The 20569-nt window shown below is 45.3% G+C and overlaps 1 protein-coding gene across 5 annotated transcripts in view; it reads left to right on the plus strand.

The window, feature by feature from the left end:
• TPK1 (thiamin pyrophosphokinase 1) overlaps positions 1-20569 on the plus strand; it is a 524197-nt gene that overhangs the window by 6750 nt on the left and 496878 nt on the right. For all 5 annotated transcript variants that reach the window (XM_081971059.1, XM_081971056.1, XM_081971060.1 and 2 more), the window contains exon 2: positions 5124-5192. In XM_081971059.1, coding sequence (XP_081827185.1) covers positions 5150-5192 — 43 coding nt within the window. In that variant the 5' untranslated portion in view covers positions 5124-5149. The remainder of the gene's footprint in view (positions 1-5123; positions 5193-20569) is intronic.

The raw sequence follows: 20569 nt of genomic DNA on the forward strand, positions 1-20569 counted from the left end.
ACCAGGAGGCGCCTGAGGCATGGAGCAGTGGTGAGAGCCAAAGGATGCCATTACTTGGAGCAGTGGGGAGGAGTCACGCAAGGAGCAAGGGCGCAGTTACCGGCGGTAATTGCTCTCAGCTGCTGATAAGTAGACTCCCCTTCAGTCTATAAAAGGATTGATTGAGCATACGCCCTTTGCAGAAGTCAACAAAGGAACTATTCGGAAAGTTCTGTCTTGGAAGCTTAGCATGCTGGACAGCTGCTATTGTGTCTCTGTGTCGGAGGTTTCTGAGACTCTTGTCGTGGTGGATTGCTGCCAAGGATCTGTCTGTCTGCCTGTGCAATAAATCCTGTTGAAGTAGTTTTGGTCCGGAGCGTGTTCTGTGTTGGCGAGGGAAGAAGGGGGTTCAGAACACCAACGTATTTAAAATAGTGTCTAAAATCAAGAGGGTTAGTATTTTGACCTTCAAAAATGTGGAACCTCTATAAAATTTTTGGACAAGATTTAGAATATTTCTGACAAAGAAGATTTACAGAGTGGTGACAATGGTGGAAAAATTATAAAACAACTTCAATGAAAGCCAGCATTTGGATATATTTAGAAAATAGTTCCCAAATATATCACCATTGCCATGCAATGGGTCTTAACATTTTCTTTTGTTAGTTTGCTGCTTGCAGTGCTCTGTTTTAGATCTGCTTCTAAATTTGGCTTAGTAAAATTATTGGATTTAAGTTCATTCCAAATGACAAGTGTTCACTTTCTAGACTGCTGATTGTCATTTGGAATGAACTTAAATCAATCATGTTTTTGGCACAGGGATGATATATACTATAGGACTCATACTTGTCCCTCAGTAGGTATTAGTTGTATCTATGATGATTGTTCTTTTCTATTACCCAAGTTTTTTGTAGGAATACTATGTCCTATCTATGTTTTAAAAATATGAAATCAGAATCAATTATTACGCCAAAGTGATGTTGCAGGACACAAGGGAAAGAAGATTCTGTGGGGCTTAATGTCATTCTGACTGCTATGAGAAAGCCTCAACGGCTGGGACCTTTTCCTGGATGATCCAGAATTCCTGCTGAATATTATTATTCATGGTGATCCATTTGTTGTTTAAGGTATTATATGCACTAGATAGGTAAGTAGGTTTCTGGAGGTTCTGATACAGTTATCAGTATATGACATTCTTCATCTTGCATTAGTTGCTATGGTATCAGATGGAACTATGGATTGAAGTCCTTGGATACGGAATGTGGGGATGTGATATAATGAGCCTTTGAATTAATTCTGCTTAGCTGAATTGTCAAGTAAATTAAGGTGAATCAGATCATTAGGTAAGAATGATAGCTTATTGATGAGGACTCAATTTGGTTTTAAGTGTTAGACTTGCATGTTTGCTGTGACATTTCATATTTTCCTGACTTTGTAGAGTTGTCAACTTACAGGTGTATGAAGGTATATGGCAATTCTTAATATGGCAGCCATCAAATAGGAAGTCCAGATACACCAGCTCAATCATGGTTTAGGGATTGTTTAAGTTCATTATGTCTTTTCAATATTTTTTCCTATTCCCAGTTGGGTAGAATTGCGAAAGAAGTAATTAAGTCTGGTTGTTAAGATTTCAAGAATTAATTAAGTCTGATTCTAAGATTACAACCCTGATTTCATGTTACTTCTGTATATTGTTTTGTAAGTTGTCTTATCAAGCACCATGATAGAGTTATTTTGTCATCATTTGACACACTGCCCATAATAAGATGCAGCATAAATCCAGCCTGATAATATGTGAGAAATTGACTCCTTTTCTCATCATGAAACAGTTTCAATTGATGTATTTGGGAAGAGCTCTGGAAAGATTTCATTTTGGAGGACATTTAAAGGATTGTGAGGTGATCAACATAATTATTTTGTGATCTGCCATGCTTGGAAGCAATGTTCCCTCTAATTTTTTTTTCAGTGTGAGCAGAAAAGTATAGTGTTTGAGCGGCACATTTTCATGCCTGAGCAGCACCTGAATTTTTTTCACAGGTGTCACCTAAGACAACAACGAAATCAGTATTATTTGAAACTCAAAGTTATGTTTCTTCAAGGTACCTGCTTAATTAAAAGTGTTATATAGTATCACTTAACAACGCTCTTGCTTAGCAACCAAAATGTTGGGTCAGAAACTCTGGCATTTGAAGCACGCAAGTCTTAAAGCTGTCAAGTTACAAGATCCGTGTATCCCTAACCCTTTAGGGAAAAAAACCCTAAGGGGTCTTCAAACCTGACAGCTTGAAGACTTGTGGACTTCAACTCCCAGAATTCCTCCTCCAGTCATGTTGGCTCAGGAACTCTGGCATTGAAGCATGCAAGTCTTAAAGCTGTCAAGTTGCAAGATCCTGGCACCACTAACCCTTTGGGGAAAAAAAACGCACTGGTCTTCAAACCTGACAGCTTGAAGACTTGTGGACTTCAACTCCCAGAATTCCATCTCCAGTCATGTTGCGGCGACGTCATCTGCGTGGATCTGCTCCATCTTCGGTTTTTTTCACAGGGGGCAGGGCTGCTGCTGAAGATGCCGACGAGCCCCTGCCGCCACCAGAATAACAGCTGCCTCCTCCTCCTCCTCCAACAGCACCACCACATTTGCTGCCCGGCACTGCGACTGAGGTGAAGCCGGCAAAGCTCCCGCTGGCGCCCCCCACCCATGGCAGCGGCGGCGGCGCGTCCCCCCTCCACTCGGAGCACCTGAGCTGGGCACCGCGTTACCCTTGCTGCCTTCTCCTCCTCCTTGCTTTTGAGAAACCATGAGGCCTTTCCCCCCCTGCTCCCGCCCCCCTCCGCCGCCTTCCTACTGGCTCCCACGGCCTCATGGCTCCTCAAAAGCACAGCAGAGAAGGAGGGGGCAGGGGTAACGCGGGGCCCAGCTCAGGTGCTCCGAACGGAGGAGGAGGCGCCGCTGTCACGGGCGGGGGCGCTGGCGGGAGCTTTGGCGGCTTTCACCTCGGCCGCAGCGTCAGGCAGCAAATATGGTGGTGCTGTTAGAGGAGTAGGAGGCGGCAGCAGATATTCCGGTAGCGGCAGGGCCTTTGGGGGTTTACTTTAGCCGCAGCGCTGGGCGCAAGCAGCTAGGATTGGCCGCCAACAAAGGACCTCCCTGGGCTTGCTTTGCTGAACTCAGTCGCCCCCCCCCCCCGCTCATCAAAACAAGTCCGGGGAGGTCCTTTGCGGGCGGCCAGTTCTAGCCGTCTGCAAAGGACCTCCGGCGCCTGTGACAGTAGAAATCACTGCGCGGCAGTTGGAAACTGCTGCACGGTTTTTTCTTGCCACGTGCGCGGCCGCGCACCTTAGAGGGAACAGTGCTTGGAAGTCATTCAATAGCATGTACATTGAGCATATGATGTTGGCACTGAAAAATATGACTAAGAGTGAACAACAGCTTTTCTGGTAACTAGTGTCCAGTATTAGTTCTTTTAAGTGTGATCAGTAAGGCAGCCTCATTTGTTTAAAGTATGCAGCTATTCCTATATGATTTTGATCCTTTGGAGTGGGGGAGGGTCATGATGCCACAGATTGATAATTCTCCATACTGTTACTGTTTTGAATATGTCATCTGTAGACTGCTCCTTCCTTTGCACAAACAATTCAGATGCTAGTGTTAAAAGGTCCACACTTTTATGTATGGATAGAAATTCAAAAATTACTGTTTGTGCAGTCAGTAAGCATTGCCTGGCAGCAAGATTTGTTCATTATGTGTTTCTGCTCGCCCCTCAAAGAAGAAAGATTTATTGAAGAGGTAGCAGTTATTTCAATCCCAGCAGCATAAGAAGCTAAACTGTGCAGGGAATCATGGTGCTGTGATTGCTCATGCAGAGAAAAGAAAAACTTCAGTAATTGGTGTTTCCCAAGTTCTGATCTAACAACCAAATTCAGAGGGTCATATCTATTTGGTATAGATAGAGTAAGTAGAGTAGGAGGAATTTTCTTTTTTATCAGCTTTATTTACAGATTTCTCATCTACTTCTCCACTCCAGCTGTCTTAGAGTCTTTCAATAATAAACATGTGTCAACTTTTATCTGCTTGGCTGATGTAGGTATTGGTTGGAGCCCAAGACAGATACCATATTTATTTTTCCTTTTATCAATATGCAAACTAATGATAGGAACTTTCCTCTTCTTCTTTTTCCTCCTTCTTGATTTCCTTAAAATCCTTAAATTCTTTGGGAAATTTAAAACTTTTATAGGTGTTTACAAGTGTTAAATGTTTTAAAGAGGCAATTATACTATCAATTTGATTTAATGGTTAACGTACCAGGCCAGAAACCAAGAGATTGTGAATTCTAGTTCTGACTGAAATATAAAAGCCAGTGAGTGTCTTTGGGCCAGTTACTCTCTCTCTAAGCCTAACTCACCTAGTTGTGGGAAAATAAGAAAAAGGAGGAAAATTAGATATGTCATTGTCCTCCGTTATGTGTAAAAATAATAAAGGTGGAATAAAAGAAATCTTTAAAAAAGGAACAAGAGGCAGTTAGCACATAAACTTTCATGTTAACTGAATATCACCTTGCTGCTCTCTTCCCCATTCCCCTCCTCCTATTTTTTTTTTTTTTTGCTTGATATGCACACTTTCTTATTGCCAGCCTCCTTTATTTGATTCTGTTAGAGTCTTGGTTATTGTACTATATTTATTCTTTCTACACTACTCAGAATCATAAAGAATGAGAAAGATGAATCTATACATTTTAAATAAATAAAAATAAATACATTATTTAGTTTTGACTTCAGGGAACAACTTCTACAACAATCAATATTTACCAGTTAAAAATTGAAGTCAAATTTGGGTCCTTTATGTTACAATTTTCCTGCTTATCTAGAACACAAGATTTACAAAGCTGTTGAATTGTAAATTGCACTATCTATCAATCCATTTGATGTCTAACATACTTGCACATTAATCTCAATCTGGAATGGGCTTTCTGTTACCTGCTGTATGTAACAGTCTGTGGTTTTCTATAAATAGATTTTTTTGTGGCTACTTCTAAACTAATCTTTTATACAAATATTATGCTCTGGCATGATTTAAATATAATTAAATGTTGCATTAATAACTAGGTTTCATGAATCGTAACTTATTTATTTTGATTTCATTTTAGTTTTAAAAGCCCAACAGTAATCTGCTATGGAACGGGTGTGTACTCCATTGGAATGTCTACTTCCCACTGGTATAGTACCTACTACTTACTTATTTACTTATTTATTTATATATACATATTCTGTGTATAGTATTTTAGAATATAGTGTAATGTTTTGATTGCTAGTGGTATGGTTTTACACTATTTTAAAACAAGATAATGCATCACTGAGTCATACTTTAGTAGAGTAGAGTAGAGTATGGCTACAAACGATATCACAATCATTTCAGAAGGACAAATAGGCACTAAATTTTAACTTGGAAAAACTACATTTGTCTTAATGATGTGCAAGCAAGAATGCTATCATTATACCAACTGCTGTATTTCTTCCCAACTCTCCTTGCTGGGCTCGACTCATACTTTGGGTGAGAGTAAGGGACTACTGACAGGCTGCTTCTCCTTCCCTCCTCATGCTGCACCAAAGAGAGTTGCCTTTTTGCACTTTTATGTCTGGCCAGACTGAGGCAATTTCAGCATCTCGACACTCCTCTAACTGCCCTGCTCCGCCCCCCTCAAAGTGATGGCCGTGTAGGCAAAACCCCAAGGCAGCTCTAAGGCGCCCGAGGGGAGGAAGTGTGTGGAGAGAGCATCTTGGCAACTGGATTCAGGGGAGCTCAGGGCCTGGTTGCGAGAAGTCTCATGCTGCTGGGATGACAGGGACAAAGCTCTCCACTTTGCTGGCCTCCCACTCTCACAACAGTCGGAGAGGAAGCGTGTAGAGATAATACCTTGGCAACTGGACTGTTTCTCTCTGACCCCTTTTCCTATTTTGTCTGCTGGATTGATGCTGGTGGACATCAACCCTAACTTTGCTGTTCATTGCAGCTAGGAATCTCAAATAAGGCCGAGTATGTAAGATTGTGTTCTAGCCAGCCCAGGTGCTAGATTGGCCCCTGCAAAGTCCTTTTCTGCAGAGGAGCCTGGCCGAGGTCTCACTCGCTACCCACTGAGGCACCTGGACTCCCAGTGATGGAGGGAGGGGCTGGAGCTACTAAACAGGTGACCAAGCTAAGTGCCTGAAGACTCCCATCCCATTACTTCCTAAGAGCATGAGACTTCTTGCGACCAGAAATGCCGACTTGAAATTGGGTCTGCTTCAGCCTCCTAGCGTGAGTCTTTGGGCGAAGGCTGGAGGGAAGTGCCGCTGGTGGTGAAGAGCCGAAGGGCTTAATTCCAGTGAGACTGCATAATGGCTTGGAACTGGCTGAGCATCTCATCCTGCTAAGCTTCCAGGCGCCAGGACCTGGCCTTGCACTCCTGCAGGTCATCCCTCTGCTTGGAAAGTTTATGCTTGTAGTCATCAGTGAGGTGTTTGTGCTGAGCCTCCTTTTCGGCTAGATCCAATTTGAACTGTGCCAGATGTTTGCCAAATCTTTCTCGTGGTGGCTGCTTAGCTCCAACAACTGCTTTCTGTTGGGATCCTAAGGAGCCTGGCCGGTGAGATGAGGAGTGGCTGGAGGAGAGGGGTGAGAAGAGACTGGGCAAGGCAAGATACCCCTTGACATGAGTAACATCGAGTTGGCCACACCCACCCAGTTACATGCCCATCCAGCCATGCTCACACAGATGGTGATTAGGGCAGAGAATTGGTTGTTAAATTATTTGAAATCCACCACTGCATTAATCCATTGTGGAAATTAAGTAGGCCTTCGAAGGATGGAAGGGTGAATCAATCTTGAGCCAATGAGAATCGAACTACTGAATAGCTGGCAGTCAGCAGAATTAGCCTGCAATACTGCATTGTAACCACTGTGCCAATAGCAGCTTATTTTCAGTTGCCTGTAGACTGTGCTGTGACTCTAAAATTGAAGAATTACTTTGTGACTAAGCATAGGAAGTCCATTGAAATGATTGAATGATTCAGTCTATCAAAATTAAAGGTTTCATTTAAAACTTTTAATTGCACTATTTTTTCTTCAGAATGGTTAGATTTCTTTTTCCATTAAGTTCAGTTGGAGTTAAATGAGTAGATACTGTGAGCTGACTATTCTAGTGTTTCAACTGAAAAGCATTTAAAACAATTTGTTTTATTTTCCAAGTTGTTGGCCTGTTGCTGCTATTTTATTTTGTAGACGTGATAACACAGTTATCTGTGCTTAATGCAGTTTAACACAGTTATTCAACTTTCTATGTTTTGGGTAACTGGAATATTTACAGTATTTGTTGACCTCTCCTCTCCTCCCCTCTCCTCCCCTTCCCATGTTTCTCTCACAAGCATATGATTTACTGCATTTGCCAGACAATAAGATGACCCTGCATTTAAGGAGGTCCCCATCCTCAAAGAATCAAAGAAAAGTCATAAAAAATAAACTTAAAAATCTTGAACATTGCATGGCTGGTCTATCTTATCAACTAAAGTTGTTAATTCTTTAAAAAAAGATACTAAAGATCATTTTCTCTCTAACAAATGTGGCATGTGGCAATTTTGTGAATATGCATTTACATATAAGTACTGACCATAATCCAAAACGGCGTGTTCAATGCTAGAACTTAAATGAATATTAGCATATTTCATAGCTTTTTGATTAAAATTAACAGCACTCCATTTTTGCAATTATCCACCATATAAAATGGAGAAGAAAAAACTAAGCTCCTTTTCTTGTACGCTGCTTGGAAAGTCGAAGCATGGGTTAAATTCTGCCTGACTGTTCTGGACTGAATTGAAATATCTTTAGCCACGCCTCCTCTTCCGGCTCCTCAGTTTTTTTCAGTTCAGCCTAGCCCAAGGACATGTTTTAAATGGTTTCAGGCTATCAACAGAAATTTAATCTTAACTTGGACTTTCCAACCAAATTCTTCTTCATCCTGCAAAGAAATAAGGTCTGCCTTTCAGTTCTTGTATTTGAGTCTATTGCTGCTATTTGCTGCCGGCGCTTGTTCCGGGCTTCTCCGAGCGTGCATGGTCCCTTTAAATTGCTGGTCGATGCGAGTCGGCTTGGGAGCTGCCATGATCACCCTTTATCTTCACGCAGCGGTCAGCGGCAAGAGGGCCCAGCCGCTTGCAATATACTTGAGTGTTTGCCGTGACGGTCAGTGGTGTGAGGACCCAGCCGTTTGCTCCATCGCTTTGCAGATTTGAATTTTGGTGCCGTTTTTCCAGCAGTTAGTCATCGCGGTGGCCATTTTGGTTAAGGGAAAAACTTCCAGTGGCCATTTTGTTTGCAGTTTTGCCGCATTTTTCCCTTCCATTAGTAAGTCAGCATTGGAGAGTGGTGGCAGTGCGACTTGTTCTGTCTAGCAATCTGACGGTCAGTCGCTTCTTACCCCACTGATTGTTAATTGATCATTAACAGCGAGGTGTTGGTCCTTGCCTTAGCCTCCCTCTAGCTGTTAACTCTGCAGGCGCTGGGAGGTTGGATCTCACCCCAGAGGTTTCCTCGTGGCAGCACCAATTTAATTACTCATTTCAGCCATCTTCACAACTCTGAATCCGCAGTTGCAGCTATCCTCACATCCCCAACTGTGTTCCAGGTGATGAGTGGTGCCCAGACTACCTTACTCACAGCATAATGGCAGCCGACACTAATCAAGAGGCAATGCAGCCAGGGCCCTCTAGCAGCAGGAGCCTTACCAGACAGGCTAGCAAAGCAGCCTCAGAGGCCCTCAGCAGACAAGCCAGGCTGGGGGAAAGAAAGGAACAAAGCCCCAAGACCAAGTTTCCCCCAGGGGCCAAAAAAGCACCAGAGAAACAACCTGAACAAGTCCAACAACAACTGGTGGCTAGTTCTCCAATTCTTGCAGTGGAATCATCAGAGGCCCCAGCTCCTACTAATCAGGACCCACCACAGTTGGATAGTGAGGACGAGGGCCAGGAATTTTCATCAGATGACTACTCTGAGTCAGTTACGTCCCCTAGACCATCCATGGGAGATAATGTTGATCTGTTTCATTGCTTATTAGAAGCAGGGGATTCTCCTCCAGTTTTATCACTGGCTCCACAACTTCCTCTGCCCTGCCGGGCCACTAAGCGTAGGTGGCCTGTAGAAGACCAAGGGTCTGCCCTCTCCTCTGAAATGCAGGAAGTCATAGCCAAAGCTATATCCCAGGGCATTGTAGAGGGCCTCAAACAATGTGCCAAGCAACCTCGCAGGTCCAGGTCTTCTTCCTCTAGGGCTGTTCCTTCAGGGGCTCCCCAGGGATCTGCCTCTCACCATTTCTCACTGGACAGCGAGGATTCGGCTGTAGATGAGGAGGTCCTTCCAGAGCAGGAGTTTTTCGGGGATGAGGGAGCCGTCACGGATAAGCCCGCCTTTACTGGGTTGTTTAAACATGCTTCATTCAAAACAATCTTGAGCAAAGCTAAAACAGCCACTCATATGGGAGTAACTGCCACTGATCTGGCCGCAGTAGACCCATCAGACCCTAGTGAAGGTCTTTTTGAGGAACCAGTTGTTCCCCAGGATATTGTGCCAGTTCCTAAGTTTTTTTTTGAATGTAGTGCAGCAACATTCAGCGACAGTGGGTTCAACTGGGCACTCTAGCCACACCTGGTAGCAGTGATAAAAAGCTTTATATGGTGGATGCCTCCCTGGAGGATTTATTAAAATTACCTCAGGTGGATCCTCCGGTACAAGCCCTTACATCCTCCTCAGTCTTGCCTCCTGACCTATTAGAGGGCTTGAAGGCAGAGGACAAGCAATCAGAAAGGGCATGTCACAAGACCCATCAGGTGGCTGCCTGGGCCATTAAGAAGGCCATCTCAGCGTCTTTCATGTCCAGGGCATCTCTCCTGTGGCTCAGACAGATATCTGCCAAGCTTCCAACAGATGACACCAAACTGAGGCAGGAGTTCAATAAGGTCTTAGCAGCAGCAGAATACACTGCAGATGCTACCCTCAACTCTGCTAAGTTTGCCTCCAGGGCCCTAGCCTCAAATATCACCACCAGGCGGCTCTTGTGGTTTCGCCACTGGAGCGCTGATATGAGGTCCAAATGGAAGTTGGCCTCTGCTCTCTTTAAAGGAGGGAAGCTTTTCGGGGAGGCCTTGGATCCTGTCCTAGTCGAAAACAAGTACAAAAAGAAAGTTATGCCATCTGTCACCAGGAAAACAGAGTGCAAAGGCTCTGGTTATTTTAGAAAGCAGTCATTTCGTTCCTCAGAACCATCCACTAGCACTGGTCAGTACCATCGCCCGTACAGTCAGGGACCAGACCGGTCACAAGACCGTCAACCCTTTCGAGGCAGGGCCAGACAGCAATCCTTCTCTAAGCGGCCCTTTCGTGGCGGATCAGGCTCTAGGCCTTTCTGTTGCTATAAGTGACAGCCAGATGACGGCTCCCATCGGAGGGCTCCTGCGCTTATTTCAGGACCGATGGGAGCAGGCCATTTCAGACCAGTGGGTACTTCAAACAATCCGCCTGGGTCTGACTCTAGAATTTATCCCTCCCCTCCCCGCCACTTCATTCGCTGCCCCACTCCCTTCTCCCCAGCCAAATGGTCCCTAATGGAGCAAGAGATTCAGCACCTTCAGGAGATCAGGGCAATAGAACCAGTACCAGCAGGTCAAGTGGGGTCACATTTTTACTTGATCCTGTTCCTTGTCCCAAAGAACTCCGGAGGGTGGAGGGAGATATTAGACCTCAAAAGGCTAATTTACCATCTAACGTACAAACGTTTCAAAATGCAGTCTTTCCAGTCGATCTTGAGCCGCATCAGGCCAGAGGATCTACTAACATCAATAGATCTCCGAGAAGCGTACCTTCACATCCCTGTCCGTAAGGCCCACCGCAGGTTCCTGAGATTCTACTATGCACGAATGCATTATCAATACCAAGCACTACCATTCGGCCTCTCATCGCCCCCCAGGACGTTTACAAAAACTCTGGCAACCATTGTAGGGTCCCTGAGGTCATGTCCTGTGACTTCAAGCATACCTGGACGACGACATCATACAATCACCGTCCTCCCAGCAAGTGGTTTGAGACCTTCAGATGACCATGAGAGCCCTGCAAGACCACAGGTTCTCCGTCAACATGGACAAAAGCCATCTCACTCCCACCACCAGGTTGCTGCATCTCGGTGCCTGTAAGTTGCCAAGTCTTTCTGTTGCAGGAGCGGATCTCCAGCCTCAGACAACTGATCCTTCAGGTGGGAACCTTGCGGACTGCACCCATCGTCCTGCTGTCGAAACTGCTGGGCAAGATGATCTCTTGCCTATCGATAGTACCGTGGGCGAGACTACATTCATGACAATTGCAATGGTGCCTTCTACCCTACCAAAGGACCAAGAAGAGCAACTCCCCTTCTCCAAGCCCGGTTCCCCTCAAGGTCCAGCAGTCACTGAGGTGGTGGGATTCTCCTGCTCTGACCAAGGGCAGTCTCTTTCACGAACCAAATCGCCTAATCATCACCATGGATGCCAGCCTTTTCGGATGGGGGGCACATCTGGACAATCAAGTTGCCCAAGGCAGGTTGTCCCACAGTGATCTCAAGCACAGCATAAATTGGCTAGAGTTAAAGGCGGCGAGGCTAGCTGTCCTTCATTTTCAGACGACCCTCCAAGGCCAACATATGATGCTGTTAATGGACAATGTGGCCACCAAGGCACATGTCAACCTCCAGGGGGGAACTCACTCTAAGTCCCTGATGGCGGAAGCAGAGCACCTGGGGAAGTGGGCAGAGAAGCATCGTCTCTTCGAGCGGAGCACATCTCCAGAATGAGCAATGTCCAGGCGGATTGGTTGAGCAGAACCAAAATCGATCACTCAGAATGGCGCCTGCACCCGGACCTCTTCCTCAAGATCACACAGAGGTTCGGCTGCCTTCAATCGACCTGTTCGCCACCCTAGAGAACACTCACCTCCCTTGCTTCTTCTCCAGGTACAAGTCTCCAAGAGCAGTTGGAGTGAACACCCTTCTTTGCCGCTGGCCACCCGGCCTGCTGTACGTGTTTCCACCATTGCCTCCCCTTCCCAGCATCACCCGCAAGATTCACACAGAAGAGGCGGAGGTAATTCTTGTAGCGCCATTCTAGCCCAGATGGGCCTGGTTTGCCGACATCATGAGTTTCTTCATCAACAAGCCATGGAACATTCCTTCAGGGGAGGTCTCTCTCAGCCAGGGGGCTCTATCACATCTGGAGCACCAATGGTTGTAGTTGGCTGTCTGGCACTTGAGAGGGACCTCATAGAGAGGGACAGTCTCCTCCAATGTCATCCAAACCATTGATGCTCCATGTCGACCATCGACTACCAGAATTTATGAGGCCACCTGGGTGGCATTCGCAAAATGGTGCATACCTAGGCAGATAAATTCCACATGCGCCTCTATACCACAAATTTTGGACTTTTTGCAAGATGAATTGGACCAGAGGTTGGCAGCAAACACACTCGGTTGCCAAATGGCGTCTACCGTCCTCGCTCCCAGCAACCATCTATCCCTAGCATGTCATTCCAAGGTTCGCAGCTTCCTGAAGGGAGCCTCCAACTTGCGGCCCCCAGTTGTTCATCGATATCCGACCTGGGAGTTGAATGTGGTTCTCTGGGCTCTAGTCGAGTCTCCGTTTGAGCCCATTCGAACCTGTGACCTGAAGCACCTAACTTTCAAGACAATATTCCTGACTGCGATCACCTCGACACGTAGGATTTCAGAGATGTCGGCCTTGTCATCAGAGAGGACTTGTGTGTCATACATCCAGACAGGGTCGTTCTCCACTTAGATCCTTTGTTTCTCCCAAAGTTCAACTCTTGATTTCATCGGAGCCAGGAAGTAATTCTTCCGGACTTTTGTCTTCACCCAAGACATCCTACCGAGCGCAGATGACACAAACTGGATGTGTGTCAAACCATTCGCAAATACATCAAGTGCACTGCAGCATTCAGACAATCGGAATCGCTTTTTGTTTCCTTTCAACCTGCTACCATGGGGCGCAAAGTCACCTTCGCCACCATCGGCTAATGGTTGCGTGCTTGCATTGCCCTTGCCTATCAGCTCCAGTCTAAACAAGTACCACACCGCATCACGGTCCACTCTACAAGAAGCACCACGTCCACAGCAGCCTGCGGAACCCAAGCGCCCATAGAAGAGATCTGCAGAGTGGCTACGTGGGCCTCACCATCCCAATTTGTTAGAGCCTACAAATTGGACAAGTTTGCGCCAGCGGAAGGGAGACGGGTCCTTCAGGGTATCCATGCCTCTGGAGAGAGCACCGAATCATGTTCTTCCCGCCCTAGTGACATTTAGCTTGGGTATATCCCATGCTTGGACTCTCATAGCAGCGTACAGGAAAACGACCATTGGCTTATCTGAAGAGTCCTTTTCTGTACGCTGCGAGGAGAGTCCAACCCCGCCCTAGGGTCTCTCTCCCAGCTTCCATTTGTATCTGATTTGAACTTACTTGATGTGGATTTGTGATTTTCGTTTCCGAATTTTACATGCAATCTATTTGACTTGCACTAATGATAGACTCAATGGAACCACCTTCCAATAGTGTTACAGGTCCACGCCTTCATCGGAAAAATCTGAGGAGCCGGAAAAGGAGGTGTGGCTAAAGATCTTTCAATTTAGTCCAGGGCAGTTAGGCAGAATTTAACCCATGTTTGGACTCTCCTCGCAGCGTACAGAAAAGGACCCTTCATGTAAACCAATGGTCATTCTATTTACAAAAAATAACTCTGTTCTAGACACTTTTGCATTCAGTTTGTGAATCCAAGGCTCATTGAATTCAAGGATTCTTACATTGGAATAAGTATGCTTATGATTTCCACTCTGTTTCAATTATTTTGCTAGTCTCTTGCTCTTTGCCAGGTTAGAGAATGTTTGCAGTGAAGAGCTTATTCTGATTTTTATTATCCACATGAGGATGCTTTCCATTGTAAATGCTTATCCATTGGAAGTAGAGAAGGTCAGAGATGAAATATCTATTTTCCTTGAAGTAATTCTTCACTTATTACTGTATTTTCAGAGAATGTAGGATTTTCTTTCATTTAATCTACAGGAAAAATGTATCTTTCTGATAAATACAGTAACTAAATGCTAGAGACATTACTTTCAAGGCTGAGAATGGAGAAGATTTTATCTATGTCTGTCTGTCTGGTTTAATTTATGATTCTCACTAAATAACAATCATCATTATCTAGATTCTGATGGCCAATAATGGTTTAAACTTTAGATGAGCATTTTCTGGCATATGCACTTGAAATGGCACTGAAAGGAGAATTTAATGGCATATCTGAAGAGCTTACTACTTCAAATCCTAAAACATTGAGCTGCTAGCTTGCATGGACTGGGTCCTCCACCTCGCAGGAAGCCGAAGGAGAGCTAATTGGTGCTCCGCTCTTGTGAACTCGGAGAGCTCTGACCGGTCCCTGGAGCCGGGGTGTCAGACTCCATTGCGGTAGCTCCGCGGCTAGAGATACCAATTGGGCTGCGGGCGGCTTCAATTGCTATCAGGAAGCCACGCCAATAAGGATGACTGACTCCACCAAGATATTACAAAGATAATTGCTGCCACGCAGTTTTCTGCAGATGCCACTCTAGGTGCCGTAAAGTACTCGTCCCGAGCCCTAGCCACCTTGGTGACTTCTAGATGGTTGTTATGGTTACATAGTATGGACAACAAATCCAAGTGGAATTTGGCAGCTGCCCCATATACGGGCACCAATCTTTTTGGCAAATCCTTAGATCCGATTCTCATAGAGAATAAGAACAAGAAAAAAGTTGCCAACCAACACCAAGAAGACGGACAGTCCTCCATCCTCCTACTGCAGGCAGTCCTTCAGGGCCCCGGAGCCAGAGAATCAGCAACAGAGATACGTCCCTTATAGGTCAGATAGGCAGTTCCAGAGGCCCTACTATGAGGACAGGGATAGGTACCAGGACCAGTCCAGGCAGCCCTTTTGTGGGGATGGGGCATCCGTCCCTTCCGCAAGGGGAAATAACTCTAACCCGAGCATCCCCATAGGCGGCCGCCTGGAACTCTTTGCGGATCATTGGGATCGTGTAACATCAGATGCCTGTATAAAGACTACGGTTAGGAATGGCCTCTGTCTGAAGTTCCTTTCCATGCCTCCGACCTTCTTCAGGACCTTTCTACCATCCCGGGACCGGGAACACCGTTGTCTGATGTCCCTAGCTATACAATACCTGCTGGACATCCAGGTGGTAGAACTGGTCCCGCAGATGGAACGTGGGTTGGGTCACTACTCCAACCTGTTTGCTGTTCCGAAGAGTTTGGGGGGCTGGAGAGTGATCCTGGACCTCAAGTGCCTCAATTGATATCTGGTATACAGGTGCTTCAAAATGTCCTCCCTCAGATCCATTCTGCAGGGCATCAGACGAGGGGATTACCTAGCGTCAGTGGACCTGACAGAAGCCTACTTCCACATCCTAATCCTCCCTGCCCATCGCAGGTTCCTTTGTTTCTCCCACAACGGACTCCATTTCCAATACATGGCTCTTCCCTTCAGGTTAGCCTCAGCCCCGTGCACATTCACGCAGGTCCTGGCGGCATTGGCAGCTCACTTCTGCTCTGTCCTGGTGAGACTCCAATGCTACCTCGACGACGTGGTCGTACAAGCCAACTCTCAGGCTCGAGCAGTCCACGATCTCAAGCTGACCATCCAGACCCTACAGGCCCTGGGGTTTTCTGTCAACTTCCCCAAAAGTCATCTATCTCCCATAACAAAAATCTTATATCTGGGGGCGGTGATAGACTCCATAGCAGGCATGGTTCGACTATCCCCAGAGCGACTTGTCAATCTTCAGTCCCTAGCAAGGCAGGTATGCGCAAGACGGTCAGTTTCCATTCTGACCTTGGCCTGCCTATTGGGCAAGATGGTGTCGTGCATAGGGATTGTCCCCTGGGCATAGCTTCATTCCCAGACCACGCATTGGGCCCTCATCCCATTCCAGCAGAAATGCATGAGCAACTCCCCCCGACTCATCCATTTACCAGCGGATGTGCGTCTATCTCTGCGGTGGTGGTTCTCCCCGGCTCTTAAATGCGGATCGGAGTTCTGGGAGCCGGATCGTGTGACCATCACTACAGACACAAGCATGTTCGGCTGGGGGGCAGTCATGGATTCCAAGACGGCACAAGGTCGTTGTATCTGGTCAGACCTGCGCCACAATATTAACTGGCTTGTACTGAAGACGGCCCGGCTGGCCCTCCAACTGTTCAGAGGTTCGATAGAAGGCCGCCATGTCCTTCTTTTGACAGACAATGTGGCCACGAAGGCCCACATAAACCGTCAAGGGGGGACTCATTCCAGAGCCCTTTGGCTGGAGGCGCTGAAACTCGGCTCCTGGGCGGAGAGACATCTAGCATCAGTGGTGTCAGAACACATCTCGGGCACGGCCAACCACCAGGCCAATTGGCTAAGCCGCGCAACTGTAGACCACAGGGAGTGGCAAATTCTACCTGACCTCTTTCAGAAGATTTGTTAGCGATTTGGCATCCCGTTGGTGGACTTGTTCATGACTCCAGCAAACACCCAGCTCCTGAGATTCTTCTCTCTATTCCCGGCTCAGGCCACAAAAGGGACAGGCACTCTCTGGAGCAAATGGCCTCCAGGCCTATTATACGCCTTTCCCCTTCTTCCTCTGATACCAGGGACCCCGAGGAAGGTAGTGGTAGAGAGGACAGACATTATCCTGATAGCGCCACACTGGCCCAGATGACCTTATTTTGCGGACCTCATCCAGCTATCTGTCTCTCACCTGTGGAGGATTCCTCAGGAGGAGCTCTTCCTGCACCAGGGGGTCTTGATCCACCCAGAGCCCCAGTGGCTCCACCTGACAGCCTGGCGCTTGAGCGGAGCCTCCTGGGAAGTGCCAACTTGTCCTCCCAAGTCATAGCGACCATCGAGGCATCCAGGTGCCCCTCCACCAAGTGGATCAAATTCCACGTGGTTGGCGTTCGTTAAATGGTGCGGCCCGCTCCGAATTTGTCCGACCGAGGCTTCGGTTGCTCAAATTCTGGACTTCCTTCAGAAGGGTTTGGACGGGGGTCTCTCCCACAACACCTTACGGCATCAAGTAGCAACCCTGGCCTCGGTTCTTCCGGGGGATGAACATTCTTCTCTGGACCGCCATTCTCTGGTCAAAAGATTTCTGAGGGGAGCCGCTAATTTACCGCCCCCTCCCATCCATAGATTCCCAACTTGGGACCTACCACTAGTTCTTAGAGCCTTGACGGGGGATCCCTTTGAACCCTTGCACACCGTCCACTTTAGGTTCCTGTCTCTCAAGGTGGCATTCTTTGTCGTGTGATTTCAGCCAGGTGCATTTCTGAGTTGGGGGCCCTGTCATCTAAGGATGACCTCTGCCAGTTCCACCAAGTTAGGGTGGTCCTATGGTTGGACCCTACCTTTCTCCCTAAGGTCAATTCGCCCTTCCACCAAGTGCAGGAGGTCATCCTTCCCAATTTTTGGCTGGCTCCCTCCCATGAGAGGGAGCGCCTTTGGCACCGGCTGGACATTCATCGCACTTTGAACATTGATCTCTGATGCATGTTTTCCTCCCATAGGTCTGAGGCCCTCTTTATTTCATTTCAGCCTGGCTCCTTGGGGGCCAGAGTTTCCTCTGCCACTATTGGCAGGTGGTTACGACAGGCCATTTCCACGGCTTACGAGGCCTCGGGCCGGGGCCACCCTTCGGGAATCATGGCCATATGTCACACGGAGTGCCTCTATTACGGTGGTGTGGGCTATGTGGGCTCCATTCAAAGACATTTGTCGGGCGGCCACTTGGTCATCTCCGACTCCATTCATTCGACACTATCGGTTGGATGCCTTCGCATCGGCCGAGGCGTCCTTTGGGCATAGAGTTCTACAGCAGCTAGTGACCGCCCCTCCCCTGGGTCTTAGTTTTCCCTCCCAGGGACTGAGCTTGGGTACGTGCCAAGTGTTCTAAATATATGATTGCTTTCATGTACATTGCAAAGTATTCCTTTAAGGCAGGGGTGTCAAACAGAGCAACAGTGTCATCCTGGAAACAGCGAAGGACCAGCCTGTGATGCCTCTGCCAGTGAAAATGGGGCTGGGGAGGGCTGCATGCAGCACTCCTGGGCTCCATTTTTGCTGACAGAGGGCTGCAGGAAGCCATTGTGTCACCCCAGCCCAGTCCAGGCCACCACAGATGCCCTCAATGAAATTGAGTTTGACACCCCTGCTTTAAGGGCTTTGTATAGCTGTAATAGATGTATATTTAAAAGATTAAGGTTCACCTTGCACGTATGTGCTAGTCGTTCCCAACTCTAAAAGACGGTGCACATCTCTGTTTCAAAGCCGAAGAGCCAGCATTGTCCAAAGACATCTCCGTGTTCATGTGGCTGGCATGACTAAACAACAAAGGTGCATGGAATGCTGTTACCTTCCCACCAAAGGTGGTTCCTATTTTTCTACTTGCATTTTTGCATGCTTTCGAACTGCTACCCTGGCAGGTGGTGGGACAAGTAACGGGAGCTTACTCCATTACGCGGCCCTAGGGATTTAAACTGCCAAACTGCCGACCTTTCTGATCAACAAATTCAGCGTCTTAGTCACTGAGCCGCTGCCCAGTGTAAGTGTATATACTAGTGTATATATTAGGAACAGTCAATTTCAGGTTTCAATTCTACGGGTAGCTACTCATTAAGGAACTGACAATTTTATGTAACATTTTATTTTAAGAAAGGTTCACATGACTTTTGTGTTAGAACTATGAAGTAGACTTGGTTTCTTTTGCTTTTGATTTGCTTTTTTTTTTTTAATAACATACACATTGTTGTTCTCTATAAATACCTCATGCTCTTAAAAAGTTTAACTAGTTGTAAATGAAATGTTGTTTCATTTTTTTATATGAAACCCATTGGCTTAATTTTTCAGCAGGAGTTAATATTTGGTGTTTATGAAGACAAATACCTTAAAATGTCTCAATTTCAGTTTCTAACACAGTAAATACAGATATAATCCACATAAAGGTAAGCTCTTTTGGGTCCTTAGTCATTTTTCAGAATGCAAAGGGGTCCTGAAACCAAAATGTTTGCGAACTGCTGATTTAGACATTCTAGGATACAAGTCAGAAGACTATTCTCTTTATTGTCTTCTTGAAAACATGAAGGGCAGATTTTAAATTTTATCATTATTGATTAAAAGATTGTGGCTGATTGATTTTGCACCTCTTTTCGGTGCAGCAATTTGGTTCCTGTTTAACTCTTTGCTTTTATTGCTCTTGAATTTGTTTTCATATTCATGTTTTATTTTTCATTTCACTTTTAATTAGTATCATTATATTTGATGGCAGAATGTTTAGTTTATCTTCATTGTTAACAGCTTAATTGTTTCTCTTGCCTTAAGTAATATCTCATTAACTTTATAAGCCATCTTTTCCACATCATCTACAGAATTAATTTCCTGTGCGTAGACTTGCAGTCAGTCTGCAGCATTTCCCCCAAAACTTCCTTAATTAGTATTTTTATTGCTATATATTTTTTCTTCTTGTTTTCTGTTCAGAACTAAGCTTCTGAGGAGATCTAATAAAATAAGCATTACTGGTTCATTATCTCTTTTTTAACATGTCCAAAAATCAAATTATTAATACTACTAATACTATTATTTTTTCAGAAACACTAAACATTTTTAAAAGATATATAATAGCACTCTATTAAAATATTTTTATTATTTCACAAAAGAACAGAAAAAAATCACAATGTCAAAATGAATTATTCTTCATAAGTAGTAAATAGGTGTACTAAAAATAGATATGTTTATCTGAAATTTTCTTCAACTACACAGCAATAATTGCTTTCACTTCTTCCAGTTTAAGTTATGGAGACACATGTAAATGTCATTTCATAATCTTTACACTGTCAGAATTCACAAACTAGTAGTGATGATCTCAAGAATGAAACTATATTAGCATTATATTACACAACTAAGGTATTGATAATAATGATGTGATAATAATAATAACAACAACAACAACAACAACAACAATAATAATAATAATAATAAACCCATGAAGACACATGTAAATGTGATTTCATAATCTTTACACTGTCAGAATTCACAAACTAGTAGTGATGATTTCAAGAATGAAACTATATTAGCATTATATTACACAACTAAGGTATTGATAACAATGATGATAATAATAATAATAATAACCCATTCACAATCCAAACTGCTGACTTTGCAACAACAAAGTCGAAAATATTTCAAATTTAATATGCGAATGCTCACTTGACTGAGTTTCATGTTTAATGAATAAAAGAAATAACAACAACAACTGGAAGGACATTTTTGATCCCAAAAGATAAAGAGGAAAGGACCCTGGAATCTATAGGCCAATCAACTGCTTGCCAACAACATACAAGTTCCTTACTGGTATCATTTTAAATCAAATTTACAGATATTTGAAAATAAATGACTTGCTTCCTATAGAACAGAAAGGATGCTGCAAAAATTCAAGAGGAACAAAGGACTCAC

The sequence above is a fragment of the Natrix helvetica genome (assembly GCF_964273705.1).
Source record: "Natrix helvetica genome assembly, chromosome: Z".
NCBI classification, from domain to species: Eukaryota; Metazoa; Chordata; class Lepidosauria; order Squamata; family Natricidae; genus Natrix; species Natrix helvetica.